A 27,347-nucleotide genomic window follows, 5' to 3' on the forward strand; every position below is an offset into this window, starting at 1 on the left:
GTTAAAATGATGATTATTCAAACTGTTGATTATTATAAATTACAATTATTCATATTGTTTAAAGAAGAGCAAATTAACATCTCACAAAGTAACAACCAATAGTTAGCTCTTTGTTCACCTATGCTTGCACACAATGTAAAATACACTCAAACTGATAATTTGATGTTCAACCATTTGGAAACTGGTGATTTTGCATGTGGCTCACCAGGTGATGTTGGCAATTTCTACTCGCTGGAATTCTGGTTCCCAGGCTACTTTAAAAGCAATTTCTTTACAAAGGGAACTGGGTGGATTTATGGAGCAAGCTGCCAGAGGAAGATGTAGAGGCTGGTGCAATTACAATGTTTAAAATACATTCAGACAGGAATATGGATGAAGAAGGTTGTGTGGGATATGGGTCAAATGCAGGTCAAAGGGATTAGCTCAGGTAGACAACTTGGTCAGCATGCACAAGTTGGTCCAAAGTGCCCGTTTCCCTGCTGTATAACTCTGATTCAATGAGTGCTTTGGGTATTTTCTAAATCCGCTGAATTTGCTAATGCCAAGGAGTAAAGACTGATCAATATACTGGATCACAAGCAGAAACATCGTCCCTCCACAGATGCTTGCTGAGCTCCTCCAGCACTTTGTGTTTTACTCAAGATTCCAGCATCTGCACTTTCTTATTTCTGTTTTAACTTGTATCACATTCCACACAACTGATTAAAATCTCTTTTGCAACTATAAGATTATGGATCTCATCACTCTGAAATTTGTTCTCAGACATGCATTGGCTGAATCAATGGCTTCCATCCGACTTCCTTACGTGAAATATATCTGCCCTCATGCGTAAGTTCAAATGGCGATCGATGTTTTAACATATGCTTTTTTTTAACCTGTTGTTGACAAATGGGATTAAACGTTGGACCATTCCCTTACGTTGCATTTGCTCCAGCAGTGAGCAAAGAGCTCACTCCATAACTTAATTACGGTTCTATAAACTCTGCTACATTATTATTTTGATGGGGTGTGAATGGTGGGGAGATCTCGTATACATTTTAGAAAAAAAAGTTTTTTTGTGTGTTTTTACATCCAAAATCCAGCTCCAGAAATCTGCCAGATTTTGAAATGTTGCCCTAAACAAAATATGAACATGCAAAAGCACTTTATATTTTGATTGAAATTGAACATTTACATAGAAACATAGAAAATAGGTGCAGGAGTAGGCCATTTGGCCCTTCGAGCCTGCACCGCCATTCGATATGATCATGGCTGATCATCCAACTCAGTATCCCATCCCTGCCTTCTCTCCATAGCCTTCTCGGGCCACGTCTAACTCCCTCTTAAGTATAGCTTACGATATTACGAGACACAAACTGCATTGAAACATTTATTAATTAATTAATATTAAGTCAAGCAGAGCTTTCTATATTTCTGAATGGGATTTAATTCTCTCTCTTTGTTCAGACCAAAGATGCCCGTGCAATTGAAAATTTTACATCAATGCCATCATGGTAAGTTTTTTTTTGTCAGGTATGTGTCCTTCAGATATGTGGTAGCCATCGCCTGTTTCAAATCTGATGAGTAGTTGAAAAGCTAACGCAGCCTCTTGCTGGACACCATCAGCCATCGGAAGAATACCTGTTCACAATTCTGTTACACATGTATCTTTATCCTTAACGATAACTGTTAGTAATTTCCCAACCAGCAGATTGATCTCTAATTCTCCAGCTTTCCCCTCTCGTGTTAAGTAGTGGAGCCAGACATGCAACTTTTCCATCTGGATGTACTGTTCATGATTTTTTATGATTACCGTTGGGGTGCCTGCAATGTCCATGCCAACTTCCTGTACATCTTGGGATGGAAGTCCTCTGCCCCTAGGGATTTGTTTCTTTACTGTCATTATTATCATCATTTATTGTTAATTTGCTTACATTCACTTTGGAGACTTCTAGTCCCTGTTTCAGTGATAATAGACAATAGACAATAAGTGCAGGAGTAGGCCATTCGGCCCTTCGAGCCGGCACTGCCATTCAATGTGATCATGGCTGATCATCCCAAATCAGTACCCCGTTCCAGCCTTCTCCCCATTTCCCCTGACTCCGCTATCTTTAAGAGCCCTATCTAGCTCTCGCTTTAAAGTATCGAGAGAACCAGCCTCCACCGCCATCTGAGGCAGAGAATACCACAGACTCACAACTCTCTGTGAGAAAAAGTGTTTCCTTGTCTCCGTTCTAAATGGCTTACTCCTTATTCTTAAACTGTGGCCCCTGGTTCTGGACTACCCAACACCAGGAACATGTTTCCTGCCTCAAGCATGTCCAAGCCCTTAACAATCTTATATGTTTCAATAAGATACCCTCTCATCCTTCTAAACTCTAGACTGTACATGCCCAGCCGCTCCATTCTCTCAGCATATGACAGTCCGGCCATCCTGGGAATTAACATTGTAAAGGCCAACCCACACTTTTTCACGATGCACTCTGCCCCCGCAATAGCAGAGACATGGTCCTTCCTAAATATATGGGGAACCAAACTTGCACACATGATACTCCAGGCGTTGTGTAGTCCACCCGGGGCTCTGTACAACTGCATAAGGACCTCTGCCTCTCATATTCTCGACTCCCCTTGTATATAAGGCCAACATTTCCACATTCACTTCATCTTCACTGCCTCTGCTGTATTCCTGCATGCTGTACTTTCACCCTGATTAACAAGGACCCCAGTCAGACCTCCCAAATTTGTATTTTCCCTTTTCAATCCCTTTAGATAGTCATTCTGCCTTCTGTTTTTGATACCAAAGTTGGTGAACCTCACATTTACCACATTAAACTGCCTGCCATGCAAAGTGCCCGTCCTCCCTACCAACTGTTCCTGTCGCCCTGCATTTTCTCACCATGCATCACTCTACCAATATCACCAACTGGCACCTCCTATGCATTTATGCCCAAATCTCCCTTGCACACTGCGTACCTATCATCAACATCAGATGCATCTTGGTAAAAGTCCAGGTCCCCCGGTCCCAGCACTGAGCCCCTTGCCATACCTAGTTACAGTCACTTGAACTTCTGCCATTCTAAAATAACCCGTCGATCCCTACAACAATCGGTGCTCTGGTGCCGATCCTGTTACTGCTAGCCAAATGTGCGGCTACCCGCATCTCAACACCAATACAACTGTGCCTCCACCATTCTCCCCACCATCGATGTCACCGTTAAATACAGGGACCCATTATAAAATGCGTTCTGAGAGTCCCAGGTACACTACACAACCATTTTCTCTCCCAGGGGGAACTTGTTGGATTTTCGACTAGCCCCACGCAATGTGATTTAGGCTGATTAATCAATGCAGAGTACCACCCTTCTCGGGCAACGCCATGCTTGGGAAAAAGGGTTTCTAGAGTCCTTGTTTTCCGTTCCATGACTGACGGCTATTGTCCAATTTCATAGTGGGACTCCCAGCCATCTGGAAGTCTATAAAACTTTGTCAAAATTAATCACAATGGTCATCCACCGATTCTTCTAGCCACCTTCATTAAAGTCCTTGCGATGCACGACCGATCACGAACTGTGGATTTATCGAACATTTCAGGCACATCATTCAATGGTATTTATGGCCTGATCAATTCCCTAATCAGATCTTATACCACCCGACCCCAGAATCTTCTGTGCGAAAACTATATGTACTAAGATGTTTCCGTTTTTCAGGGCTCAGGATTTTCCCGCCACAGGAACTGATCCTGACTCAAAGGAACTGGGATAATATTATCACGAACCGACATCAGGGGACACTACACATTCATTGTGTCCTTTCCCTGGGATGCGCCATCCTAAGTCAGGGGACGACATAACAGTCACCAGGCCCTCGGCTCAACACTCGCACAACACCATTTCATTCAAAACTAATGTTTTCCTGATTTCCTTCAGTTCCTCCAATCCTCACCCCAGATCCTCGTGCACGACCAAAGAAAGGAAATGATTGTTTGTGTCCAGTCTATGAGAACGTTTCCAACATACCTGTTTCAACTCATCCTGCATTGCAATACTATTTCCGAAGAGACTTCATTAAGGACCCAATTGCAGTGTCCTTCATTATAGAATAATGACCTGAAGTATAACTTCAGTTTTCCTGCACTATATCCTCCATTCAGTTCCTGGGTCACCACGATCCTCACACTGGGTCTTTTATTCTCAGGGTTTTGTTTGGTTGGCATTTCTTTCATTCATCCAAAGTAACTGTTAACACAGACGCCATTTGTCAGACATATATTAGGTGGACCTTAGGAGTCAGGCGGGTCTTTTTTCGTACATGGTAACACTGAAAACAAGGCGGGTACCTAAAAGTGTTAAGACTAATGTGGTCATTTCAGAGTGGGCGGAATGCTGCCAAAAAAAACGTGTGACTGAAACATCGACCTAACCTCACGTAACCCGGGTTCGTCAGGAAATGCTGCCTGTTTTCACCGTGTGATATTACGCAGCACTGTGTCTTTTGTTCTTTTTTCTGATAGGTTTTTTGGTGGCTTTTAATTTGTGCCGTTTTTCTACATTTCTTTGGTTCCCATCTCTTTAAAATGTGTGGTGAAACATCATTATATCTCATTGTATCCCGTGGATACTTGATTAATGACTCAAAACATTTTACAAAACATAATCATTGGTTCTGCAAATGTTGAAGATTTGCAATGCAAATATATTGCAAATACAAAGCTGTGTGTGTGTGTGTGAGAGAGAGAGAGAAAGAGCGAAAGCAAGCTTAAGTATAAAAAGCATGACAATCAATATTATCTCATCAATCAAACTTGTGGTCACAAGAACAATATTGGTGGGAGTAATGCCATTTTTAATGTAAAACCTTGCTTTGGAAAATAGTTAAACCATACATTTATTTTATTTTACTCAATTGTGCATTGACTGCAGATAAAATCCCATTATCTTTTGTTTAAAAGGTTTGACTTGACAGGATTAAATCCAGATGATACAGAAGATGAAGCTGGTATAAAGAAAGCTGCTGACTGCAGTAAGCCTCCTTTGTTGCTTTTCATTCATTCAACGCTTTTGGTTGGGGCTGAATGAGTAAAGGGCTTCTCACTTGAAATGTGCAGCTGCATCTTTTAACAAAGAAATTTCTCAAGACTTTACAAAGACGAATCCAATAAAAACTGGGAGAAATTATAGATCAAGTATTGTTTCACGAAGAATTGATTGGAGAAGTTGGGAGTTTACAAGTTCAAAAAGGCACAGGTGTATGTTTTGAACAGATGAACAGGGAGAGAACTCCAGAAGGGGGGAGACTGTAAAGTGTGTAAGCAGGAAGGGCATTTGACTGGTTAGCATCTATCTCTCGCACTGAGCATGAATGACACTGACAGTGCAGCAATTGGTGTCACAATTGTAATGTCATGGAATGGCAAAACTGGGAAAGGGCAGCACCTCATGGGCTACACCAAGTTAAAATAGATAGATAGAAATCTGCAGCTCGTTAATGGATTTGGATGGAGGATGGGTAAAACATCAAGCCCAGCAACCTGAAAGGAAGGGGAAGAATCAGGAAGGTGGGTGTGGGTCTCAAACAGTGGATATCATATTCACAAGAATGATCACACTGGGAACGCCAAATGACAGTATATAAAAGGTACACAAAAATGCTGGAGAAACTCTGCGGGTGCAGCAGCATCTATGGAGCGAAGGAAATAGGCGACGTTTCGGGCCGAAACCCTTCTTCAGACTGACAGTATATAAATATGGCAGAGGAAACCAGCAACTCAGAGAATGTAATAGCAATATTTAGTTCTTGCAAATGAAAAATGGAGAATATAAAACTGTATTTGCTGCAGTAGATGTGAATGTATTTGTACCCAGATATCTGTCTGTGCCAGAGAAGAACAAAGGGAATGTGGTTTGTTACTATCATATATAACTGTGCTATTTATTTCCCCCAAGTTAAAGCAATTATTGAACATGAGATCAAAAATGGAATTCCGTCGCACAGGATCATTCTCGGAGGATTTTCACAAGTAAATCTTCAGAATTGCTTTTTGTTTTTTGTTTTTTGTTTTTAAAGAATCTGAATCTTTTCTAAATATTTGTAAAATAATAAAATAAAACTCTTCCCACTGCATTGCAGGGTGGTGCACTGTCCCTCTACACTGCTTTGACATGTCATCACAAGTTAGGTGGCGTTGTGGCTCTGAGTTGCTGGCTCCCTCTTCACAAATCGTTCCCACAGGTACCTCAACATTTTAAATATTGTATTACGGCATGGAGCAGCAGTAAGATATGTCTGGGAAAATAATAATACTCTTCAGATGATCTTCCTTTATGGATTTATAATGTGGTGGTTTTATTAGAAATTGCCTGTGAGATTAGTAAATGGATATTCAATATTATGTGCTGATATTCTGGAAGTGAGAATGTTTTGACAGTAAGATGATTGGATTTGCAGGGGTGGCAAGGTATCACACTGAGAAGACTCCTGCAGAAAGAGCAGTGATTTGGGAAACACACTAGACTTGAGACTGTTTAACAAAATGTGGCAACATGTGCCTCCAGGAAAGAAGGGGGCTTTAAAGAATAAACTACTTTAGAGAGGATGAATTTAAAGCTGATGCTCTCCATTGTAGTTTCTCTTCCTATTGCATACAATGCATATATAGGTAGGTAGGGGGCGCTGCAATGTCAGCAGCCTGTCAGCAGCGCGTTAGTTTTTGTTGGTGTTATATTTTTATTGTGGTTGTGTGTTGTTTATTATTGTACCGCTGCTGACAACCCAACATTCCACCGACCCTGGTTGTGTGGCAATAAATTCTATCAATCAATCAATCAACTTGGGTTTTTTTCTATGTGGCTATTCCTTGTGTATAAATGGATATTCTCTTGCAGTAATCCTGTATAACAGTCCTATTTGTTGGCCTGGGAGGGTGCTCTTAAATAAATGTGGACGTTACTGTATTTGTGGGTTGCGGCCATGGTGGTACCCTTGGTAGCATGGCGACTTCAGTCTGGTAGGTCGGGAGCACATCAAGTGAGAAACACTTTCCCAGTAAGTCTTTTCTGTGTTTTGGACCTGCCTTCATTCTGGCAAGGAAAAAATATTCCATTACACCCCAGCCTGGTGCTTGCTAGATATGGAAAGTTGATGGGCGAGGCCAAATTTGTTTACAGTGCAAAGTGGGAATTAGAGTCCAAGCCCTTTTGCATTGAAAGCCAACACATTTTATTAGCCTGTCTTTGTACCTGTGGCATAACCTATTCACTCCATACGCAAGCAAATGCTCAGAAACTTCCTACCATCCCTCACCGTGATTTTTTTAAATCAAACTACTTGTTGTTTTGCTGGAGTTCAAAATGATTTAGTTATAAAAGTAAAATTCGGGCAACACAGTGGTGCAGCGGTAGGGTTGCTGCCTTACATTATTGAAAGAGAGGGTGTGTCAAATTTATTGTAGTTGGATATCTGAATCTTTTTGTATTTGTAGGCAGCAGGTCGCAATGTCAACAAGGATATCAGCATCCTGCAGTGCCATGGTGAGATGGATCCTGTGGTAAAATTAAGATTTGGTGTTATGACTTCACATAAGTTAAAGACAATCATCAATCCAACAAACATTAAGTTCATAACATATTTAATGCAGCATTGCACATGTAAAGAGGTGAGTATTGCTGTAATCTCTTTGGTGTATTCATAAATATTTTTGCAAATGACCTATTATTGCAAGTCTGCAATTTTGCATGGTAACATGGTAACAAAAGAAATGTGCTTACATTTCCAAAGAATGAGGTGTTAGAGCATTTTCTGCTCCCCAGAAGAGTGGTGGCTTTTAAAGTGACAATGTAATATCTGAGCAATAATAACTTGCAGTGTCTGCGGGGAATTTTTACTTCAGCAGAACTCATTTGGAACAATAACGAGAGTTTCTTTCATGACGATAGAATTACTCAGTATTAATGAACCTTCCTTGTTCCATTGTATAGGAAATGGCAGCAGTGAGCAACTTCATTGCAGAACAGCTTCCACCTGTCTGACTGTAGAATACAAATCGCTGAAGTTCACTGCTGTGTTTCAAGTCCCCAGCTAAGAATTGAAACCAAGTCATATGCAAGCAACCTCAGATCTTTTAATTACCATTATAATTGTCAATCTTTTTCTTGATGTATATTTCATTTGTGTATCTTTAGGCTGTGTACAGGCATACTACCGAGTTTTCATCAGAATATCATTTATCAAAATAGGGCACCAAAATTGAAATTGATGTACCTATTCAATTTTAACACTTTCCAGCTCAAATGGCTCGTGAATGATTCGGGCACAATTGTCGTTTTAGATTTTCCCCCAACACTAGTTTCCCTTACTTTTCAAACCTGGATTCAAATCTCGATTCAGTTCTGCCTCAGTGCATGGTGCTGAATCATTAAAACTTGCTCACTGTGGTCATTGGTGTAAACTCTCCTCTGCTTTGCCTGGGGATTTGGGGTTACAGACACATTCCAAACAGCCTGAGAACATTACCGTTAATAATCTGACGTTGTCATTCATTGTAAATCACATTTAATAAGTTATTTATTGATTCAATAATACATACAGTAAATGCTTGCCAGATTGGAAGCATCAAGTCATTAGATCATAGCTGAGAACCTTTTAACAATGATTTTCTAATTCTGTGCGAGGCATTACCTGAAGGTTCATGTTTTGAAGTCTTTCCAAGAAGATAATTGCTAAGAATTGCCTTTGCAGGGACACGACCAGATCTCGGGCAATTATGGAACAGAATTGGTGGTAGGATTAAGAAACAGTAATAATAAATGAAAAAAGAAATTGGAGCCAGGACTGAAGGCTGAGATTGCTGATTGGGTAATTCTTATTAATTGATGAGATCAGAAACAAGTGCACTGTGCATCGCGGCTGCAACAGACTCATAAAGCATTATCAGCCGCTCATTGTTGTTGAGAGAGGTGAAATGGTAGGGAATCATCAGTGCAAACTTCTCATTCTCAGGAACAAATGGAGTTACCAGAGGCCAGACTCTAATCGTAGCTTTATTGAAAGTGACAGCAGAATGTGGGAGCAGAAACCGTCTTTTGAATCTGCCCATGATCATAAAGTTGAATATTATATGTATGTGTTTATTAACAGATGAGTTCAGCCAACCTGCTTTCTATCTCTGTGATCGTGTGGGATCTGCTATTCACCTTCCTATCCGCTTTTACCGAGACTGTCTATAGTTTAGCTGACTTCATGTGCATGCTTTCAATCTTCCTTTTACACCATGTGATGATGCAACTTTGTCAAGACCCTCTGGAAGACCTTGAGCACCACATCGTCATTCCCCTTGTTATCCATCACATTAACTCATTCCCCTCATTATACATCACATTAATTTGCCCTCAGCCCTAATTGCTTTACTCATTTTCCTCCAGGTGACTATTAATCCTGTCCCAAATCAATGTGCTTATAAGATTTTCCACCACCAGCTTTTTGTCTACCCAGATACTTTGCACGTTCATTTTCACTTCCATTGCACTTTCACTGCCTGGCAGAGTTTTTATCAACACGAGTCAGAGTCAAACAGCACAGAAACAGGTCCTTCAGTCCAACTCCTTCATGCCAACCAATTTTCCTTATCTCCACTAGTCCCACCTGCCTGCATTTGGCCCAGATCCATCTAAATCTTTCTTATCCATGTATCTGTCCGAATGCCATTAAAGTGCAGTTATAGTCCCTGCTAACTAGCTCCTCTGGCAGATTGTTCCATATACCCTTTGAGTAAATCTTGTCCATCTCACCTTAAACCTATGTCCTCTGTTTCTTGATTTCTCTACTCTGGGTAAAGGAATTAGTGCATTCGCATGATCAATTTTAAAGTCTCTATATTGAGCATCCTGGGCTCTGATTTTGTTCTCTTTTGCCTCGTCCTATCCTTAAAAAGTACAGACTACTAGCTCTACCCAACTACATTGCATTTTTAACATCATTTTACAAACAGGAATATCAGAGCTATGAATCTGCATTTAATCACTGCTGATCTGCTCACTAACAAAAGAACCATCCACCACAAAAGACCCTTGATTAAAAGGTTTACAAGTTATCATTCCTTAAAAACAGTTTGAAGAAGGGTTTCGGCCCGAAACGTTGCCCATTTCCTTCGCTCCATAGATGCTGCTGCACCCGCTGAGTTTCTCCAGCTTTTTTGGGTACCTTAAAAATAACTGCTTTGTTTTAGATCAGGTTCCTCATTCTTGCTGAAACCATGAGGATTCTTGCATTGCCAATGCCATGTATCTTGGCCTGAAATAAAGAGAACATTGTTTTTAAGATCTGTTGCAGCATCAAGCTCCAGCACAGTATTATTCAGATTAATAATTAAATGAATTTATTAAATTATTATTACAATTATAAGAATTATTAAATGAATGTAACAACACTGAAACTAGAATAATAACAATGGTCAGCGACTAACCAGATTACATGAATTATTTAATATAAAGTCACAGTAAACTTCCAAGATTTTATTACTCTGAATACTTACACATCTTATCAATTCCAAACTCTGCCTTCCATCCAAGTTCCTTCTCTGCAAGACCTGGATTGGCATAACAGGAAGCAATATCTCCTCCTCTCCGTGGAGCTATCTGATATTTAATCTGCAAAAGATTGGCAAACAAAATGTCATCTCCCAATCCCCGACTCATGTGCCGATCAATTAATTTTGCTCAACTCTCAGCCAAGATGAGAGATGTCACTACAGAAGCTTTACTGATCCACAGATATCTTTAATGTGGTAAATACCTCTCTCCCACAAGCTTTTTCCATTGCTTTCACCATCTGTAGAACCGAATAACCGGTTCCAGTACCAAGATTGTACACCTGTGTAGAATAAGAAAATTAGTCATTGTGTGCAAATTAGTCAAAACCAAGAACTTTAAAAACAGTAGAAGGAAGTGAAAAAGATGTAGAATGTGAGAGACTGCTGGAGAAATTGTCCAACAGCCTAAGAGTAAACAGTTAAACTGCCCTGGGTGCAGCTTTCAATAACAAACCTTGCAGTTGCATTTCTCTTTAAGTTTCTTCAATGCAGCAATATGTCCCTTTACAAGATCCACAACATGAATGTAATCCCTGACACCTAAATGGCAAGACAAAGCACTTATTTGCCTGAAATCATACCGATTCAGATCCACAAAAGCAATTTGCTAATTTTCCACAAAACAAAATGTGCTGAAAGACGCAGGGGGTCAGACAGTATCTGTGGGGGGAATGGGTAGGGAATGTTCTGGGTCGGGAACCTATGCCAAACTGATTGTAGTAGGGTGGAGGTGGTGTGGATAGAAAGTGGAAAAAGAGGTGGGGCCAAATCAAAGCCTGGCTTTGTGGATACAGGCGAGGATGGTTTGATTGGCAGATGGATGGAGTAAGAGACAAAGACTAGAAGTAAAAACGGTTGTTGGATAAGGAGAGAAGATAAATACAATGTAAAGTCAGAGAGATATAAATGGAAGGGAACAGGGAGAAGGGGGAGAAGTGTGCAGGGCGGGGGGGGGGGGGGGGGGATATAAGGGAAGAAAAATAAAAAATGGACTTGGTGATGAGAGATGGAAGTATGAAGGAAGGGAAATAAGCAGTGTGACTGAGAGATAGTAGGAAAAATGTGTATGCACCAGGGTGTGGATGGGACACAGGAAAGAGGGAGGGCTTGGGGGATGGTACTTGAATTTTATTGCTCATTTTCCGACTATAATTCACAAGATTGGCCCAGATACAAAATTGCCCCCATTTCTGACACTGGTTACACTCAATGTTTAACTGCAGTGCACTTAATATGTATTAGCAAAGTTGAACACAGACATTCACAGGACAAATATTAGGCATTTATCCCAACTATTTTCCGGTTCAAACTAAAACCAGGCTCCCTTACCCTCCTCGGAGCACTTAAGTAGCATCTCAGGCAGGATTCATTCTTGGAATCGACCACAAAAATATAGCTTGTATAATATTTCACTCAAAACTGCAAACAGTTTTCAAATCACAGTTTAACCATTACTTTACACACTAATTTGTTCAGTTTTATGTGCTACATTTATATAATTATAAAAGCCAGGAGACAAAACTGTTTTATAGCTTACTCTATTTACAATCATGAGCTTGTCTATGATCAGGTATTGCATTTTGATCTTACCAAAAAAAACACATCCATGCAAGCAATGACTACTACATGAATAATTGCTGGTTATCAAATATATTGGCTCAAGATTTAATGTATCACAAAACCAACATTTTAAATCCACTAATGCTAGAAACCTTTATTTGCAATGGTGCGTTTCCTTTTATTTAATTGTAGATGGGTTTTAATGCCAGCATTATAGAGCAACTCAAGTTGACACAAGCTCCAGGCAGTCCAGCTAATAACCACAAGACCACAAAAACATAGTAGTAGAATTAGGCATTTCACCCCATTGAGTCTACTCTGCCATTCAATCATGGCTTATCTATTTTCCCCTCTCAACCCCATTCTCTTGCCTTCTCTCCAAAGTAAAGCACTTTGGCCAACGAGAGTTGTTTTTTAAATGTGCTATATAAATAAATGTGACTTGACTTGACTCTAACCTTTGACACCCTTCCTAATCAAGAACTCATCAATCTCCATTTAAAAAATGCCCAATGTCTTGGTCACCTGAACCATCTGTGTCAATGAATTCCACAAATGCATCACCCTTTGGCTAAAGAAATTCCTCCTCATCTCCATTCCAAAAGCTTTCTTTTATTCAGAGACTGAGCCTTCTGGTACTAAACTCTCCCATTACTGGAAACATCCTTTCCACGTCCACTCTATTTAAGCCTTTCATTATCTGTTTTTATCCACATGTTTTAATGAGATCCCCTCCAAAACACCAGATCCATTACTAAAACACTAGACAGATCAAATACGATCATAAGATCATGTGATAGTAGAATTAGGCCGATCAAGTCTACTCCGCCATTTAATCATGGCTGATCTATCTTTCCCTCTTAATCCCATTCCCCTGCCTTCTCCCCATAACCTCCGACACGGGTACTAATCAAGAACCTGTCCCCGCCTTAAATATATCACTGACTTTGCCTTCACAGCCTTCTATGGCAAAGAATTCCACAGATTCACCATGTAATGTAAGAAAAGTACACATCCAAAGGCAATCCTCCTCCTCTTTTATTCAAAAAAAAGATAATATTTCGAGGTCCCCAATTTGTTTCTGACCTCTAGAAATGGAGGGGGAACCTCCATTTATTTTTGCTACAGCCCAAATTAACACAATTTCCAATTATCAATGGCTATTTCACAATAAATGAGAATGACAGAAATTAAATACAATTCAAAATCCTCATAAATGCAATTGTGTAACTCATCAGTTCATTAATATTTCACCTGTGTAGAATAACAAAACATGCTGGAGGAACTCAACAGGTCAGGCAGCATCTTGAAGTGAAATGGATGGATGACACTTTAGACAGGATCCTTCTTGAGACATGTGTAAGGAAATGTACTGACCCAAAACATTATCTGTCCACTCACTTCATAGATGCTGCCGGCTCACCGTGTTCCAACATTAGTTTTTGCTCAGGATTCCAGCATCTGCAACATATTTTGATACACAGATTTGCGAAAGCTCAAATTTCATAGGAGGCAGGATAAGAAACCTCCTTGGTAACATGAACCCACCATGACTGATGGCTAACAAGTGACTGGTGCTTCAATTCTGACTAGCAAATAACTGAGCATTAGTCTACCAGATAGTGCAATCTTACCTGTGCCATCACACGTATCATAGTCATTCCCAAAAATACTCAGGCACTCCCGACGTCCAATAGCAACCTACGAAGGAAGTCATTCGTTTAGAAATAATCATGTAATAGTCTTGTAATTGTAGGCTTTCCCTACTCAGATTAGAGCTGAACTATTAACATTAAGTAACATTCTACAAAAGTCATTAAATGTGTTGGAGTGAATCAAACGTTGTCATGATGCAAGAATGACCGAGATCTGATCCCTGCAATCAATTCAAGACACAAAACTAGCTGCAGATGCCATCAGCTGTCACTTCAAGCTGGTTGTTCACCTGGCAGAGAGTTGATATGATTAATGAAAACACAATTGAGTTCAGAACTATTTCAAAATTGCAGTGTGAATTTGGTTCATTTAGAGGTAAGATAGATGGTGTTATCTTCTACACAAGATAACTTTGAAAGAAATAAAGGGACCAGTTTGAACCACTCCAGTGATCTTTTCTGTCCTCAGTAAAACATTTAACTCAATTGAGGGAGACAATGGGGCACCTTTCTCTGTCTGGATTGAGAACATGCGTCAGGAGCATTGGAAACCCTGGCGTAAACTGTGGAAAGCAGGCACTACGTCACAACCTACCTACGATGCCCCGTCAAGGATAATCCTGCCCCACTCTGACAGATTCTGTGGGATACACACTGGCCTCAGCCGTCTCAGAACCCACCAATACAGCAGTGGGGAAAATAGACATGAAGTGCTGGATCCTAGGTCATAGTGTACTTCGTGCAAAGTGCTAAGTTCCAATAAAAACACTAGAAGGAGTGAGTCATACAATCCCTCAAGCATGATTTGCTATTCAAGTAGATTTCAGCTGGTTTAAATGTCCACATTCCCCATGTAGATAAATTCCCAGAGCATCAAAACCAACTAACTCTTCTGCTGAAAATGTTCAAAGATGTACTAAAAAGGAAATAGCATCTCATTATCTACTTTGACAAATCTTTTGGTATCCTATATGCATCAATGACATCAGCCCATTCATTCAAATACAAGGGAAAAAAAAAATTTACTCAATCTCTCATCAAAGTACAGGTCTCTCATCCTGCGAGTCAACCTTGTAAATTTATACTGAACCACACCCAAGGCAAGTGCGCAACAGGTACAGATCTACAAAACTGTACTGTAGCTGTGGGTTCACCAACACCCTGTACAATTACAGCATGCCTTCCATGACCTGGCATTCCAATCCACTTATAATAAACGTTGACATACCTTTTTTTTAATTTATTTTTTTTACTTTTTTGTTTCTTATACTATAGGTAACACTAAACACGAATATGAACTAATTTCTTCCCATACATAAAATATTTTATTTTACTATTCGTAACCTCACACATTTCATTCCATCTTCAACCTAAATACGTAACCTGCTCATTTACATCCTCATCACACTCAATGTCCCACCTAGTTCGATACGTTTGCAAACCTAGGTAGCTTTCAGTCTGCCCTTTCATCCATTCATATTGTGAACAATTGATAGCACCCTTGCTCTGGAGATGAGGAAGTATGGATGGAATTGAATCAGGGCAAATGTGGCAGGGCTGAGCCCCGCGTTCAATCCTGACTACGGGTACTTGTTTGTATGGAGTTTGTACATTCTCCCCGTGACCTGTGCGGGTATTCTCCGGGATCTTTGGTTTACTCCTGCACTCCAAAGACGTACAGGTCTGTAGGCTAATTGGCTTGGTATAAATGTAAAATGATCCCTAGTGTGTGTAGGGTAGTGTTAATATGCGGGGCCTGTTTCTGCGCTGTTTCTCTAAACTAAACATTGTCATGCTCTGTTGCTGACATTTTGGCACATTGCCTCATAAAATGCTGCATCTCACCATTCACAAGTAGCTGACAAGATTCTGCTTCTAGTTTATGATTTCTTACGTAGATTTTGACATTTGTCAACTTCAGAACCGCAATCAGAACATTCCACTAAAGTAAGAGCACACCCAAGAATGAATTTAAAACATTGAATAAACCAGTTGTACTGGAAACTACGTATGCAAGTTGCAACACACTGATTCTTCTTCTTCTTCTTCTTGCGTAAGGCGTGCACCGCCTAAAGATGTAGGTCAAGGGAAGACGTCCAGGCCAGGACAGCTTCAGTTACTGGGTGGAAGGCTTTGATGCCCCCGGGGAAAAGCCTCAGTGAGCTGTCACTCACGATGTGTGGGATGGTCTGGTCTGGATGTCCGCAGTCTGTCATCCCCCACTTATGCAGGGGATGGGCTGTTCTTACATGGAGGGAACAGATTCTGTTCAGGATTAGCCATTGCTTGCAATGGAGGTCAATGGAGGTCAAAACCCGGTGGTTTCACTATGGGGTCTGTGATCACCTCTCCGTTGTTGGTGTTGGCATCTTTCCAGACTCTGCGCCACTGAGTCTTGGAGTCAAAGTCTTCCAGGGATTTAACGGAAGACCAGAAGGGTTTGCGGGACTTCAGGCGCATGTTGGGCAGATTGTTCAAGTCAGCGTGGATGGGAAGGTCAGGGTTAGCCTCGATGATGCACCAATCTTTCAACACCTCTCCCTTCTGCGTATGCTGGTAGGGGCAATATGAGAGCGGACAGGGAGCCACTGCAAAGGTGTTGTCTTGCACAACACACTGATCATATTACTGTATGTAAATAATTCCCCGTTGTGAAATATGAAAAACAGGAACACAATGGAAGGACTTTTAATGGATTTACAGCTTTTCCACATTATGTATCATTTGAAATTAACATGTATTTGCAGACTCAGTTAGTTACAGCAATTATAACTCAGAAAACATTCAGCCCTCTGTGTTTACACCAATGTAAACTCTAACTAAAATACATATTTTTATTTGATAGGGGGGGGGGGGGGGGGGGGGCTCCAGGGGTATAGTGGATGGCAGGACAAGTAACCAAACTGTGGAAACAATCTTTTGTTACTGACACAGTTAATCCTGAATAATTTTGAAAAATCCTCCCAACATTTGCTGTTTCAGTGAGAAACTTCAATTTTCATGCCAACCAGAAACACTCGTTCAGGACACCGTTCCAGATTCATGCCCTAGTGTTCATCTACTAGACCATCCAAAACTTCTTCTCTCCTCTATAAAGTTCTAAACTTTTGCCATTACACATTTATAAAATCACATTTTATCTTTCTAAAACTACTGCTTTGATGACCTGAGATTTTTGAAAGATTTATGAACTAAATCATGATGATGTCGATAAATGAAAAGAATTTTGGATCTCAAGTATTTATGTCTACATCGCCCATGTGCCCATGCAGCTAGATCAAGGAACTCCGGAAACATTTAATATTTAAAGAGGTTATTGCTGCACAGGTTACACAGAGTAAAGTGGCAATATCTAGTTGTTTTATCAATCAAGATTCAATGGTAAATGGTAATGGTAATTCAGATTCAATGGTAAAGAATTTTGATTTATACATTTATTCATCTAAACTACCCATCAGAGTCATACAGCACAGAAACAGGCCTTCCGCCCAACTTGCCCATGCTGACCAAGATGCCCCATCTGAGAAATTAATGATTAAAAATTTCCAGCTCCAAAAAACACAAAACATTCAGTGTTACAAAACGGACCACTGACTTACTAGAAGTACGGATTCAATGAATTTTACTTCCAGTTATAATTTGAAAGTCATGAGTAATATGTTTTATCAAAATAAAGAGCAGTTTGAGAGGGAAAAAACACTTTTCACTCCTTTTAAAATAAAGTCTGTACCCACCTGTGCAACGTATGGCAACAGATTGTTGGGAATACCCTGAGGCTCCTCACCAATTAGTCCGGATTCATGTGCCCCAATAGGATTAAAATATCGAAGTAACACTGCATTCCAATCCTGAATAAATAACATTTTATCAAACATCTTTATAAATTACATTTCATTATTATAGATGCTCGCACAACATATGCAAATGGTGCCTAATTTGAAACATACCACAAATTCCCATTTGACAATGTTAATGAATAACAAATTGGTATCAACACCAATTTTTAAAAATATAATATTTAAGTCTTTTGATAAAGGTCGCTAAAAGTAACAATGAGTGGATATGATTGATTTAACTGCTGCACCCTCTCAACCCCAATCCCCTGACTACTCCCAATAACCCCTGACACACATACATTTATACTTCCTTCACTGATCGATATTTAGAATGGGAAAAATTACCTTGTGTGTAGAACAGACATCCCTGATCATTTGTTCAACAAAGTATTTGCTTCTCCCATAAGGATTTGAGCAATTGCCAACAGGATGTGCCTCATCTATAGGTTGGTAAACAGGATCACCATATACAGTTGTTGAACTGCTGAATACAATGTCTTTGACGTCATGTTCTTTCATGATCTAAAGCACCAAAATAAAACATAATTAAACTCAATGTTTTTGAAACATATAATCAAATTTCACCTTATGGCTTTTTGGTTTTTCCTCCATTTGTAATAATTATTGTAGAAAGCCAAAACGGGCAGAACATTGATTATCTGAACTGAGAATTTAAGGTTTCAAGGTCAGTTTATTGTCATGTACCAATTACTGTACAGTGAAATTTGAAATCACTATACAGCCATACAATAAAAAGCAACAAGACATACAATACATAAAAGTTAACATAAACATCCACCACAGCGGATTCCCCACATTCCTCACTGTGATGGAAGGCAATAAAGTGCAATCTTCTTCCTCTTTTATTCTCCCGCGGTCGGGGCAGTTGAACCATCCGCAGTCAGGGCGGTCGAAGCTCCTGCGGCTTGGAGCTCCCGAAGTTGGTCTTTGACCAGAGACCGCAAGCTCCATGATGTTAAAGTCCCGCGGACTCCCATAGTAGCCCGCGGGTCCCTGGTTGGAGACCGCTTTTCGGGGCTTCCGCAACGGCGACTTCTCCCGCCCGAGTTGCAGGGTTGAAGATTACCTGGAGCGGGGCCTTACATCCCTGCCCCGCGCGGCTTGGAATTGCTGCGGGACTTTGTGAGCGCCCGCCGGGGGCTCCAACACCAAGACCCGGTGCTTGGCTTTGCATCACCCGGCGTGGCTTTGATGGCTGCGGGACATTTAACATCGCCCGCTGGGGGCTTTGACTCTGTCTTTGACTCTGACATGGGGGGGAGAGGGGAGTGCAGGGGAGAGATATGGGTTTTTTTGCCTTCCTTCACAGCGAGGAGAAGATGTGCTGTGAAGGATGTTTGTGTAAATTGTGTTGTGTCTTGGGTCTTTTTCATTTTGTATGTATGACTGCAGAAATGACATTTCGTTTGGACCTTAACGGGATCCAAACGACAAATAAATTGTATTGTATTGTATTGTAGTAGTAGAGCTCAGAGGTCGATCCCTGGCAAAAGGATCATGACCGCGATGTTAGTCCCCTAGGATCCCCGCGGAGGAGCTCTCAAAATCGATCTCCAGCAGAGGCCGCCAACTCATCAATGTTAGGCCGCAGTGTTGACGGAGATACGATACAGGGGAAAAAAATCGCATTTCCGTCGAGGTAAGAGATTAGAAAAAGTTTCCCCTAACTACCCACCCCCCCACCCCCCCCACCCACATAAAACAAGCGAAAGAACACTAAAGACATACATTTAACACATACAAACAAACAATAAAAGAAGGAAGGGACAGACAGACTGTTGGCGAGGCAGCCATCGCTGCCGCCAACATTGAGTACAATGTTTTAAAATACCTTGAAATCATCAGGTTTGGGTTCACATACAAATAAATTAACAAAACCTAATCAAGGTCCGCATCAAGCACCATTGGTGTAAAATACTACGGAGGTTTCTGTAGCTCTTGGAACACAGGTGTGAACATTCCAGCTCCTCTACCATATTCTAGAAATCCAAAATATCCTTCCAGTTGAAACACAATTTATTGAACTTCTTCCAATTAGTATACTGCTTTCAGTGGCCAAAACAAACAAATCAGGTGTCTGCATTGCAGAATTTCAGAGTGATTGAATTTCACCCTTCTCCCTTCACAGGCTTTCCATTCGTTCCCTTTACCCCTTACTACCCCTTTACCCCTTTACCCCAACAATAAACTAGTTTCATTTTTAATATTTCCTACTTGTGATGAAAAGTTATTGAACTAGAATGTCAACTCTTTCATCAGATGCTGCCAGTCTTGCTGAGATATTTCCAGTATGTTCTGTTTTTATTTCAGACATCAGGCATCTGCCTTAATTTAATATTGAATTCTAAATGTTTAAGGCAATACAAGAATATATGAAATGAAGAGGAAAGCACATTTGGCCTCTTGTGCCTATGTCACCATTCAATCAGATCACAGCTGAACTGTGCAATCTCAGTCCTGAATACACCAAACAACTCAGCCTATTGCAGCATTCTTGGGCACAGAATTCAAAGGTTCATCAACCTTAGAATGAAGAAAGTTCTTCTGTTCTGAATGGCCAAACTTTATTCTGAGATTGCAACGCTTAGCTCCAGGCACCTCATCCAGGGAAACATTATTTTCAAAATTCTGTCCAGCCTCTAAGAATGTTGTATGCTTCAATGAGATTACCTCTCATTCTTCTAAACGTCAACTTTGTTTAACCTTTCTTTATCGGTTCAGCTCCGGTGCTGCAAACAATAGACAATAGACAATAGGTGCAGGAGTAGACCATTCGGCCCTTCGAGCCAGCATCACCATTCAATATGATCACGGCTGATCATCCCCAATCAGTACCCTGTTCCTGCCTTCTCCCCATATCCCCTGACTCCGCTATTTTTAAGAGCCCTATCTAGCTCTCTCTTGAAAGCATCCAGAGAACCGGCCTCCACTGCCCTCTGAAACAGAGAATTCCACAGACTCACCATTCGCTGTGAGAAAAAGTGTTTCCTCATCTCTGTTCTAAATGGCTTACTCCTTATTCTTAAACTGTGGCCCCTGGTTCTGGACTCCCCCAACATCGGGAACTTGTTTCCTGCCTCTAGCGTGTCCAAGCCCTTAACAATCTTATATGTTTCAATGAGATCTCCTCTCATCCTTCTAAACTCCAGAGTGTACAAGCCCAACTGCTCCATTATCTCAGCATATGACAATCCGCCATCCCGGGAATTAACCTTGCAAACCTACACTGCACTGCACTCCCTCAATAGCAAGAATGTCTTTCCTCAAACGTAACCAAGAATAGTATCCCCTAATATTGCCCTGGCCTTTAACAAGTTTTTCACACATCTACTAGCTTTGTTGATTACTACAACTGCACACGCTGGCCACATTATAAATGTCCAAAGTGGTGTCCTTACACTGCTCCACACTGATCTATCTGCCACAGTTAACCCACTTAGTTAATTTATCCATATTCCTTTGCAGCTATCAGAGTTAGAAAGCTTCAACTCAAGCAGAAACTAATGAAAATTGGTGAAGTCCAGGTAGAAGTTGCACAAACTGAACAGTATCCAAAAGCTTCTTCTTGAAGCAGGAATTAACTCATTTCACTGGCAGCCTCTTCATCCTTGAGGAATGAAAAAAAAAGAACTCTGAACATTAGACTCGTATTTCTCCTTCGTTCCTTCGCAAAGTGATATACTCACCTCCAGTAGGTTAAGTGTTCCTTCAAAATTGACCTTGTAATAAAAAAGAGGCTCCTGGACAGATTCGCCGACAGCCTTCACACCCGCAAAATGGATCACAGTTGAGAAACTAAACTGGAAAAAATGTAACAAAAAAATCTAATCACTAGAATGTACCACATCCATTTGCAATAGTATAGCTGGAAAACTTCAACATTAACCTCTCCAAGAAACATTCTAATTCAGAAATAGGACAGCAACAGATCAGAAATATCCATTAGTTTGAGATGGATCAAAACGGCCAAATTGCCCTGAAAGACAAACAAGCGTTTTTAGTCGTGTTTGGAATGACTTCATCACAAGCAGGTTTTTAATTTATGACCTTTGTAGCTTTCCCAATAAAACATGGGAATACAGGACATTACTGTATCATATTAATCTGCATTCAAACCCAAGACTGAAGAATGCACAGCACTGGTACTCACTGCATTCTCAGCGCTAAAAATGTAATTAATTCAGAAAATTAATTGCTGAAATTCATGACCTTCCGACTTATTGGTACTGTATTACTGCTAAATGTGTTGTGGATGAACTACCTTCCATTTATAAACCACCATTCATAGCCTTTGGATGTGCTTCACAGTAAATTAATTACTAAGTGTAAACCCTGTTGTAATAATCATAAATTAATGATTTATGCTTTGGAGGCAAAATTACAGCAAATGTATAGAAATCAGTAGAGAAGTCTCCATGGCCAGTGCATAGTTTTTGGTTAGCTGGTGAACGGTACATATCTCTTGTACAAATTTCTGACCATGATCATGATCATATTGAATGGTGGTGCAGGCTCGAAGGGTCGAAGGGCCTACTCCTGCACCTATTTTCTATGTTTCTATGTTTCTATATTTGGGCAAGGAACACAAATGCCAAAAGTTACTCCATAATCCACTACTTGGATGTCACAAAATACTTTGTTCAAGATTTGACAAGATGATCATAGTTATTTGTTTTGAGCTCAGTACCTCTTTGAAGAGATTACGTAGAGCAGATTTATCTAGCACATCAACTTCTCGAAAGATTATCTCTGTTCCTGTAATCTCACGCACGCGCCGAAGGCTTTCAGGAAATCCATCCACACCTAGATTAGAAAAAACAGGTAAACAATCCCAATCACATTCATCTAGTGTCTGGGTAACACTATGGCTAATCTCAAAGACAATTGTCTATAACTCTACCTCTCACAAAGGTTTACAGGACTTCTACCTTCAATTACATCTTTACCATAGTTTCAAAGATAGCACTATACTGAGAGGTAAATGTTTAAATACCTGAGTGCATCTTTTATGCTGTGTTTCCATATTAAACTGAGGCAATGCTGTACTATTGAACTTACTTCTTTCAAGTAAATAAACAGATGCTTCATCAGTTTTCCCAATAAAACATGGGTTCCCCACATTTTTTGTCCCGTTTACCCCTGGCAACTTTAATAGCACATAACAATGTTATTTCACTTATTTAAGAACAACTAATGATGAACAGATACCGGTATACCAGAACAAAACACAGTCTCAGTCAATGAAAAAAAAACCATGTACAAATCCAGAATCAACAAATTTACCCCCTGGGTAGACGAAATTTAACCCCGGCTGGGACCCCTTGCTCAAAAATATAAAGGATTTCCCAATTTCCCCTTTAACCAATGTTATCAATACCAATTACTTGGTCATTACACACAGGTGTTTCTGGGACATTATTTTTTCCCCCAAATATTTCCCACATGACCACAGTAACTACATATTAAAGGAGCTTTATTGGATGTCAAGTATTTTGAAATATACAGTGAAATATGCTACGAACCAAATTATTCTTTCCTGAATAGTCATTTGTCATTTTTACAATGAAAATGAGATACAAAAACTGTAAGGCAAAGTTCAGTAGCTCAAACACCCAAGTTTGCTACTGTACAAAATGAGCTGTGATTATGAAAAGGGATGTAGAAAGTTTAAGTGGAAGACGAAGTGTAATGTGTAAAATGTGAGCGCGTTCATGTCGGGAGAACGGATAGAAAAACTATTTGTATACTGAGAGGTAAATGGGAAAGTTGGCATACAGAAGGACATTGGTGACGTGGCTCATAAAACACAGAAAATTAACAAAGGTACAGGAATGTATTAGGAAAGGAAATGGTATCCGGTCCTTTACAACAAAAAGGCCTGAGGCAAAAATAAGTCTTCCTGAGACTGTACATGGCTTTAGTGAAAATCTAATCTGTGGAATTTTAGTGTTGATTAAATGGTTCATTAATAAAATCTACAAACTAAAGAGTGAGCAAAATCAGTATTTAAATCGTTGCTTCCACTTAATCCATCCTTAGGATTATTTTGACAACAACCTTTTATCCCCTTCATGTTATGTTAACAAAAGAGAGAATTTTTACTATTGCTACCACACTTACCCACACATCTTTTTCCACTGAATTGAGCAACTTATGTTACCTTAAGATGAGCATGACATAAACCTACTCTTCTGGGAGTTGTTTTCCTTTACTTTCTAAAATATGTGCTTAAATCAAATGAATCAATGGCACTACTGCTACTCATGTAACAACTCCATAGGGAATAAAAAGCTCAATGCTTTCCACAGAAATAATTAGGGCAGTTAATTACTCCCCACTTTTTTTTAATCATTTCTTTACCCTTCTCAACTTCTAATATAATTAAATTGTTTTACGAGTGCTCTGACACTGATCCATAATTTCCATTTCCTCTGACTCTTGGGTTAGTTTTGTTACCCAAAGCCGCTAAAGAATTAATACTACACACAAAGTGAAGGAAGTGTAATGTAAGTGTACTACTACAGGTGAGAATTATTTGCCAATAATTTTCTTCTCAACCAATTTCCACTTTGGGCATTGCCAGATAACTTGGTTCTAGTCCTTAATCAGAATATAAATCAAGAATGCTCATTTCCAGAGAGGCGGTGAGAGTACCTGCACTTATCATCAAGGTAGCAATTCACCTAATGTGATAACATGGAACACTGGTCAATGGTCATCAAGAGGATAACACCCAAGTGATTGGAACTGTTCCAGGCACAAGGGAAGATGGCGATGGTCAATTATGTTAGCCCCAGGATATTGCAACATGAGTTCCTTAGCAAGTCTTCTGCTGCTTCCATCACTGGCTTTCCTTTAATTACAAACTCACAAGTGTGGGTGCTTACTGATGATAGCACAATTCCATTTATGACAGTTCAGGCAACCAATTAATGTTGGCCTTCGTCTGGATCACAGTGAGGAGGAGATTCACTGTGATGGATGCTTGTGTAAATTGTGTTGTGATTTGGTTCTTCTTGTTTGTATGACTGCAGAAACCTCATTTTGTTTGAACCTCTGGGTTCAAATGACAACAAATAAATTGTATTGTATTGTATTGTATTGTACAACACCAGACATGGGCTAATATTCATGACACAAAAGCACCAAGCATTTATTAGGTCCAATAAGAGGGAGTCTAACCACCTACCCTTGGCATTTAATTGAATTACTGTTGCCAAGTCCTCAACTATCAACATCCTGAGCAGTCAACATTGATCTGAAATTCAACTGGACCAACCGCTTGAATACCAAAATATCACCTATCCATGTTGTCCAGTGATGTTGCCTGACCTGCTGAGTTTCTCCAACATATTATATTCTATGCAAGATTCCAGCATCTGTAGTTCCTTGTATCTCCTGTGTAGCCATCTAATTACTAAGGCTGCAAGAGTAGACCGGCGGCTTGGTATCCTGGGAACTTTCCAATATTCCTCCAAAGTAACTTCATCGCAAACAAAAATCAGGAACAAAATGGAATACTTTCAATGTAGCTGAATAATGGGAAAAAAAACAAGTATGATTCTAAACCAAATAATGCTGTCAAAAGCTTGCTCAGATATTTTAAAATAAAAGCAGAAAATGTTGGGAATACTCAGCATGTCAGACTGTATCTGTGTTAATGTTTCAGGTCAATGACCCTTCAGTTGCTACATAGGAACCTATAGTGGGTAGTTCAACCACACTCACCTCTATCTCCACATTCTCTTCTGCTCATCACAAACTCTATTGCAGATTTTTCTGATGAAATTAATTAGCTCACTATAGATCAAAGTTCTAATGGTGCAGAGCCATGATCACAGACCGGTGCACAACATATATAGTGCTGACGATTAGGCGATTTCTTGGGCAAAAGCAAAAACAAGTATCGTTCAAAGAAATGCAAAACTTTTTTTTACCTCGAATTGCATTGTGGAAATTGTCTATCGCTACGGGATTGTATCCTGCTTTAACCAGCTCAATCACACAGTGGCTACCGATGTAACCAGCTCCACCCGTCACCAAGATCATCTCCGATGCCATTTTCTACATGAATTAAAATGTTCATGATTAATATGAATGCTTAGAATGGCACATCTATTTTTTTTCTGTATAATTACCAATTATTTTAAATTATTAAGAAACACAGGGGTGACACAGTGGTACAACTCATGGAGCTGCTGCCTCGTGGCCCCAGAAAGCCAAGTTCAACATGATAGCCAGTTGTGCAAGTTGACATCAGAGAAAAGTCAATCAGCAAGGAAGTCATTTGCAGAAGGTAAACTGATAAAATGAAGTGTGGTTGTACCATTGCAACAAGGGAAAGCCCAAAATATCATATGCCCAATTCCCTCTACAGATGCTGCCCTACCCACTGAGTTCCATCAGCAGCTTTCCTTTTTTTGGGAACTTGGATCTTTTAAAATCAAGACCTTTTCATTTTGACAAAATGATGGACTGACAAATGCGTATAATTTCCAGCTGACATTGTAACGCAGCCGTGAGTGTGTTGGAAAGTGTGAGGCTGTTGGAAAAATCTGACACACCTGACTCCGATGAAACACACCTTCTAATTATCTTGTGCGCCCTTCCCAAACCTATAATTGGTCATCTTGAAGAATGTTTCGATTGTGTATCGCCCTTCCCAAACGATGTTGCTAAATCTAGCTTCTTTTATCACTTCCTGGTCAACAACATTTGGAGGGTTTCATTAAAGCACGATCCGCACGTCACGAAACTGAGATGAAATTGACTGGGGTTTGTTTCCAGTGTGCTGGGAGATGGAGAATGAATCAGCTCGTTTGTGAGCTTCAGTTCACCAGAAGTAGTTTGCGGGGCCGGGCGGTGTCCATCAACCGGTGATCCGAGTTCGTGTCATATTTTAATGTAGGACACTCAAAATTTAAGGCGTACCTTTCAATTTTAATACTTTACATCTTATATGGTTCGCGAAATTATTTTCTCGCATCATTGTTATTTGAGGGGGGGGGGGGGGGGTCCTTAACAATTAAGGGGGTTCCTTAACAATATCATCCCTTACTTCCAAAACCTATATTCAGTTCTGCCTCGGTGCATCGAGACGAATCATTACAATTTGAATATTGTTGTGTAAGAAGGAACTGCAGATGCCGGTTGTCACGGTGTTCGCTCTTTGCGGTCAGACTCCACCCAATCTGAGAACATTTAATAATTTGAGATTATGATTTAGTTGTAAATCACGAGATTTAATAAATTAATTGTCGGTTCAACAATACACGCAGTAAATGCTTGCCATATTAGGAGCATCAAATGATTAGATCCTAGCTGCAAACCATTTAACAAATGAATTTTCAATCCTACACGAGGCATTACCGAGGGTTCAGGTTTTGGAGTGTCTGGGAGAGGGTAAACGATGAGAATTACCGTTGGGGGTGGGGGGGACACGACCAGATCCCGTGCAATTACGGACAGAACTGGTAATAAACAGTATTAAGAAACAGTTATGACAAATGAAGGAAAAAGGTTGCTGGTTGGGAAGTTGTTATTAATTGATGAGATCAGAAACAAGTGCATCGTGCTGCACGGTCTGATCAAGCCCATTCTTGTTGGGGGAGATGAATTAATGGCACGGCGAATGGAAACTTTTCCTTTCCCAGGTGGGAGTGGAGTTACCCGAGATCAGCCTCCAATAGTAGCAGCATTGAAAGTGATAGAAGG

General features: G+C 40.2%; 2 protein-coding genes across 3 annotated transcripts in view; one reads left to right on the forward strand and one right to left on the reverse strand.

The window, feature by feature from the left end:
- On the forward strand, positions 1 to 7,666 carry LOC129709712 (acyl-protein thioesterase 2-like). The gene is given in 7 exon segments (XM_055656236.1): positions 1 to 828; positions 1,447 to 1,472; positions 1,475 to 1,493; positions 4,928 to 4,998; positions 5,922 to 5,995; positions 6,106 to 6,207; positions 7,457 to 7,666. Coding segments are annotated over 7 exon segments (600 nt in total). The 5' UTR covers positions 1 to 730.
- Positions 7,587 to 27,347, reverse strand: part of LOC129709711 (UDP-glucose 4-epimerase-like) — a 20,777-nt gene continuing 1,016 nt past the window's right edge. For both annotated transcript variants that reach the window (XM_055656234.1, XM_055656233.1), the window contains exons 2-11: positions 25,571 to 25,697; positions 22,321 to 22,436; positions 21,320 to 21,433; positions 17,958 to 18,134; positions 17,511 to 17,624; positions 13,756 to 13,822; positions 11,016 to 11,101; positions 10,765 to 10,842; positions 10,505 to 10,619; positions 7,587 to 10,263 (exon numbers count right to left, since the gene is read on the reverse strand). In XM_055656234.1, coding sequence (XP_055512209.1) covers positions 10,175 to 10,263; positions 10,505 to 10,619; positions 10,765 to 10,842; positions 11,016 to 11,101; positions 13,756 to 13,822; positions 17,511 to 17,624; positions 17,958 to 18,134; positions 21,320 to 21,433; positions 22,321 to 22,436; positions 25,571 to 25,694 — 1,080 coding nt within the window. In that variant the 5' untranslated portion in view covers positions 25,695 to 25,697 and the 3' untranslated portion in view covers positions 7,587 to 10,174. The remainder of the gene's footprint in view (positions 10,264 to 10,504; positions 10,620 to 10,764; positions 10,843 to 11,015; positions 11,102 to 13,755; positions 13,823 to 17,510; positions 17,625 to 17,957; positions 18,135 to 21,319; positions 21,434 to 22,320; positions 22,437 to 25,570; positions 25,698 to 27,347) is intronic.

This window comes from Leucoraja erinacea, chromosome 26 (assembly GCF_028641065.1).
Source record: "Leucoraja erinacea ecotype New England chromosome 26, Leri_hhj_1, whole genome shotgun sequence".
NCBI classification, from domain to species: Eukaryota; Metazoa; Chordata; class Chondrichthyes; order Rajiformes; family Rajidae; genus Leucoraja; species Leucoraja erinaceus.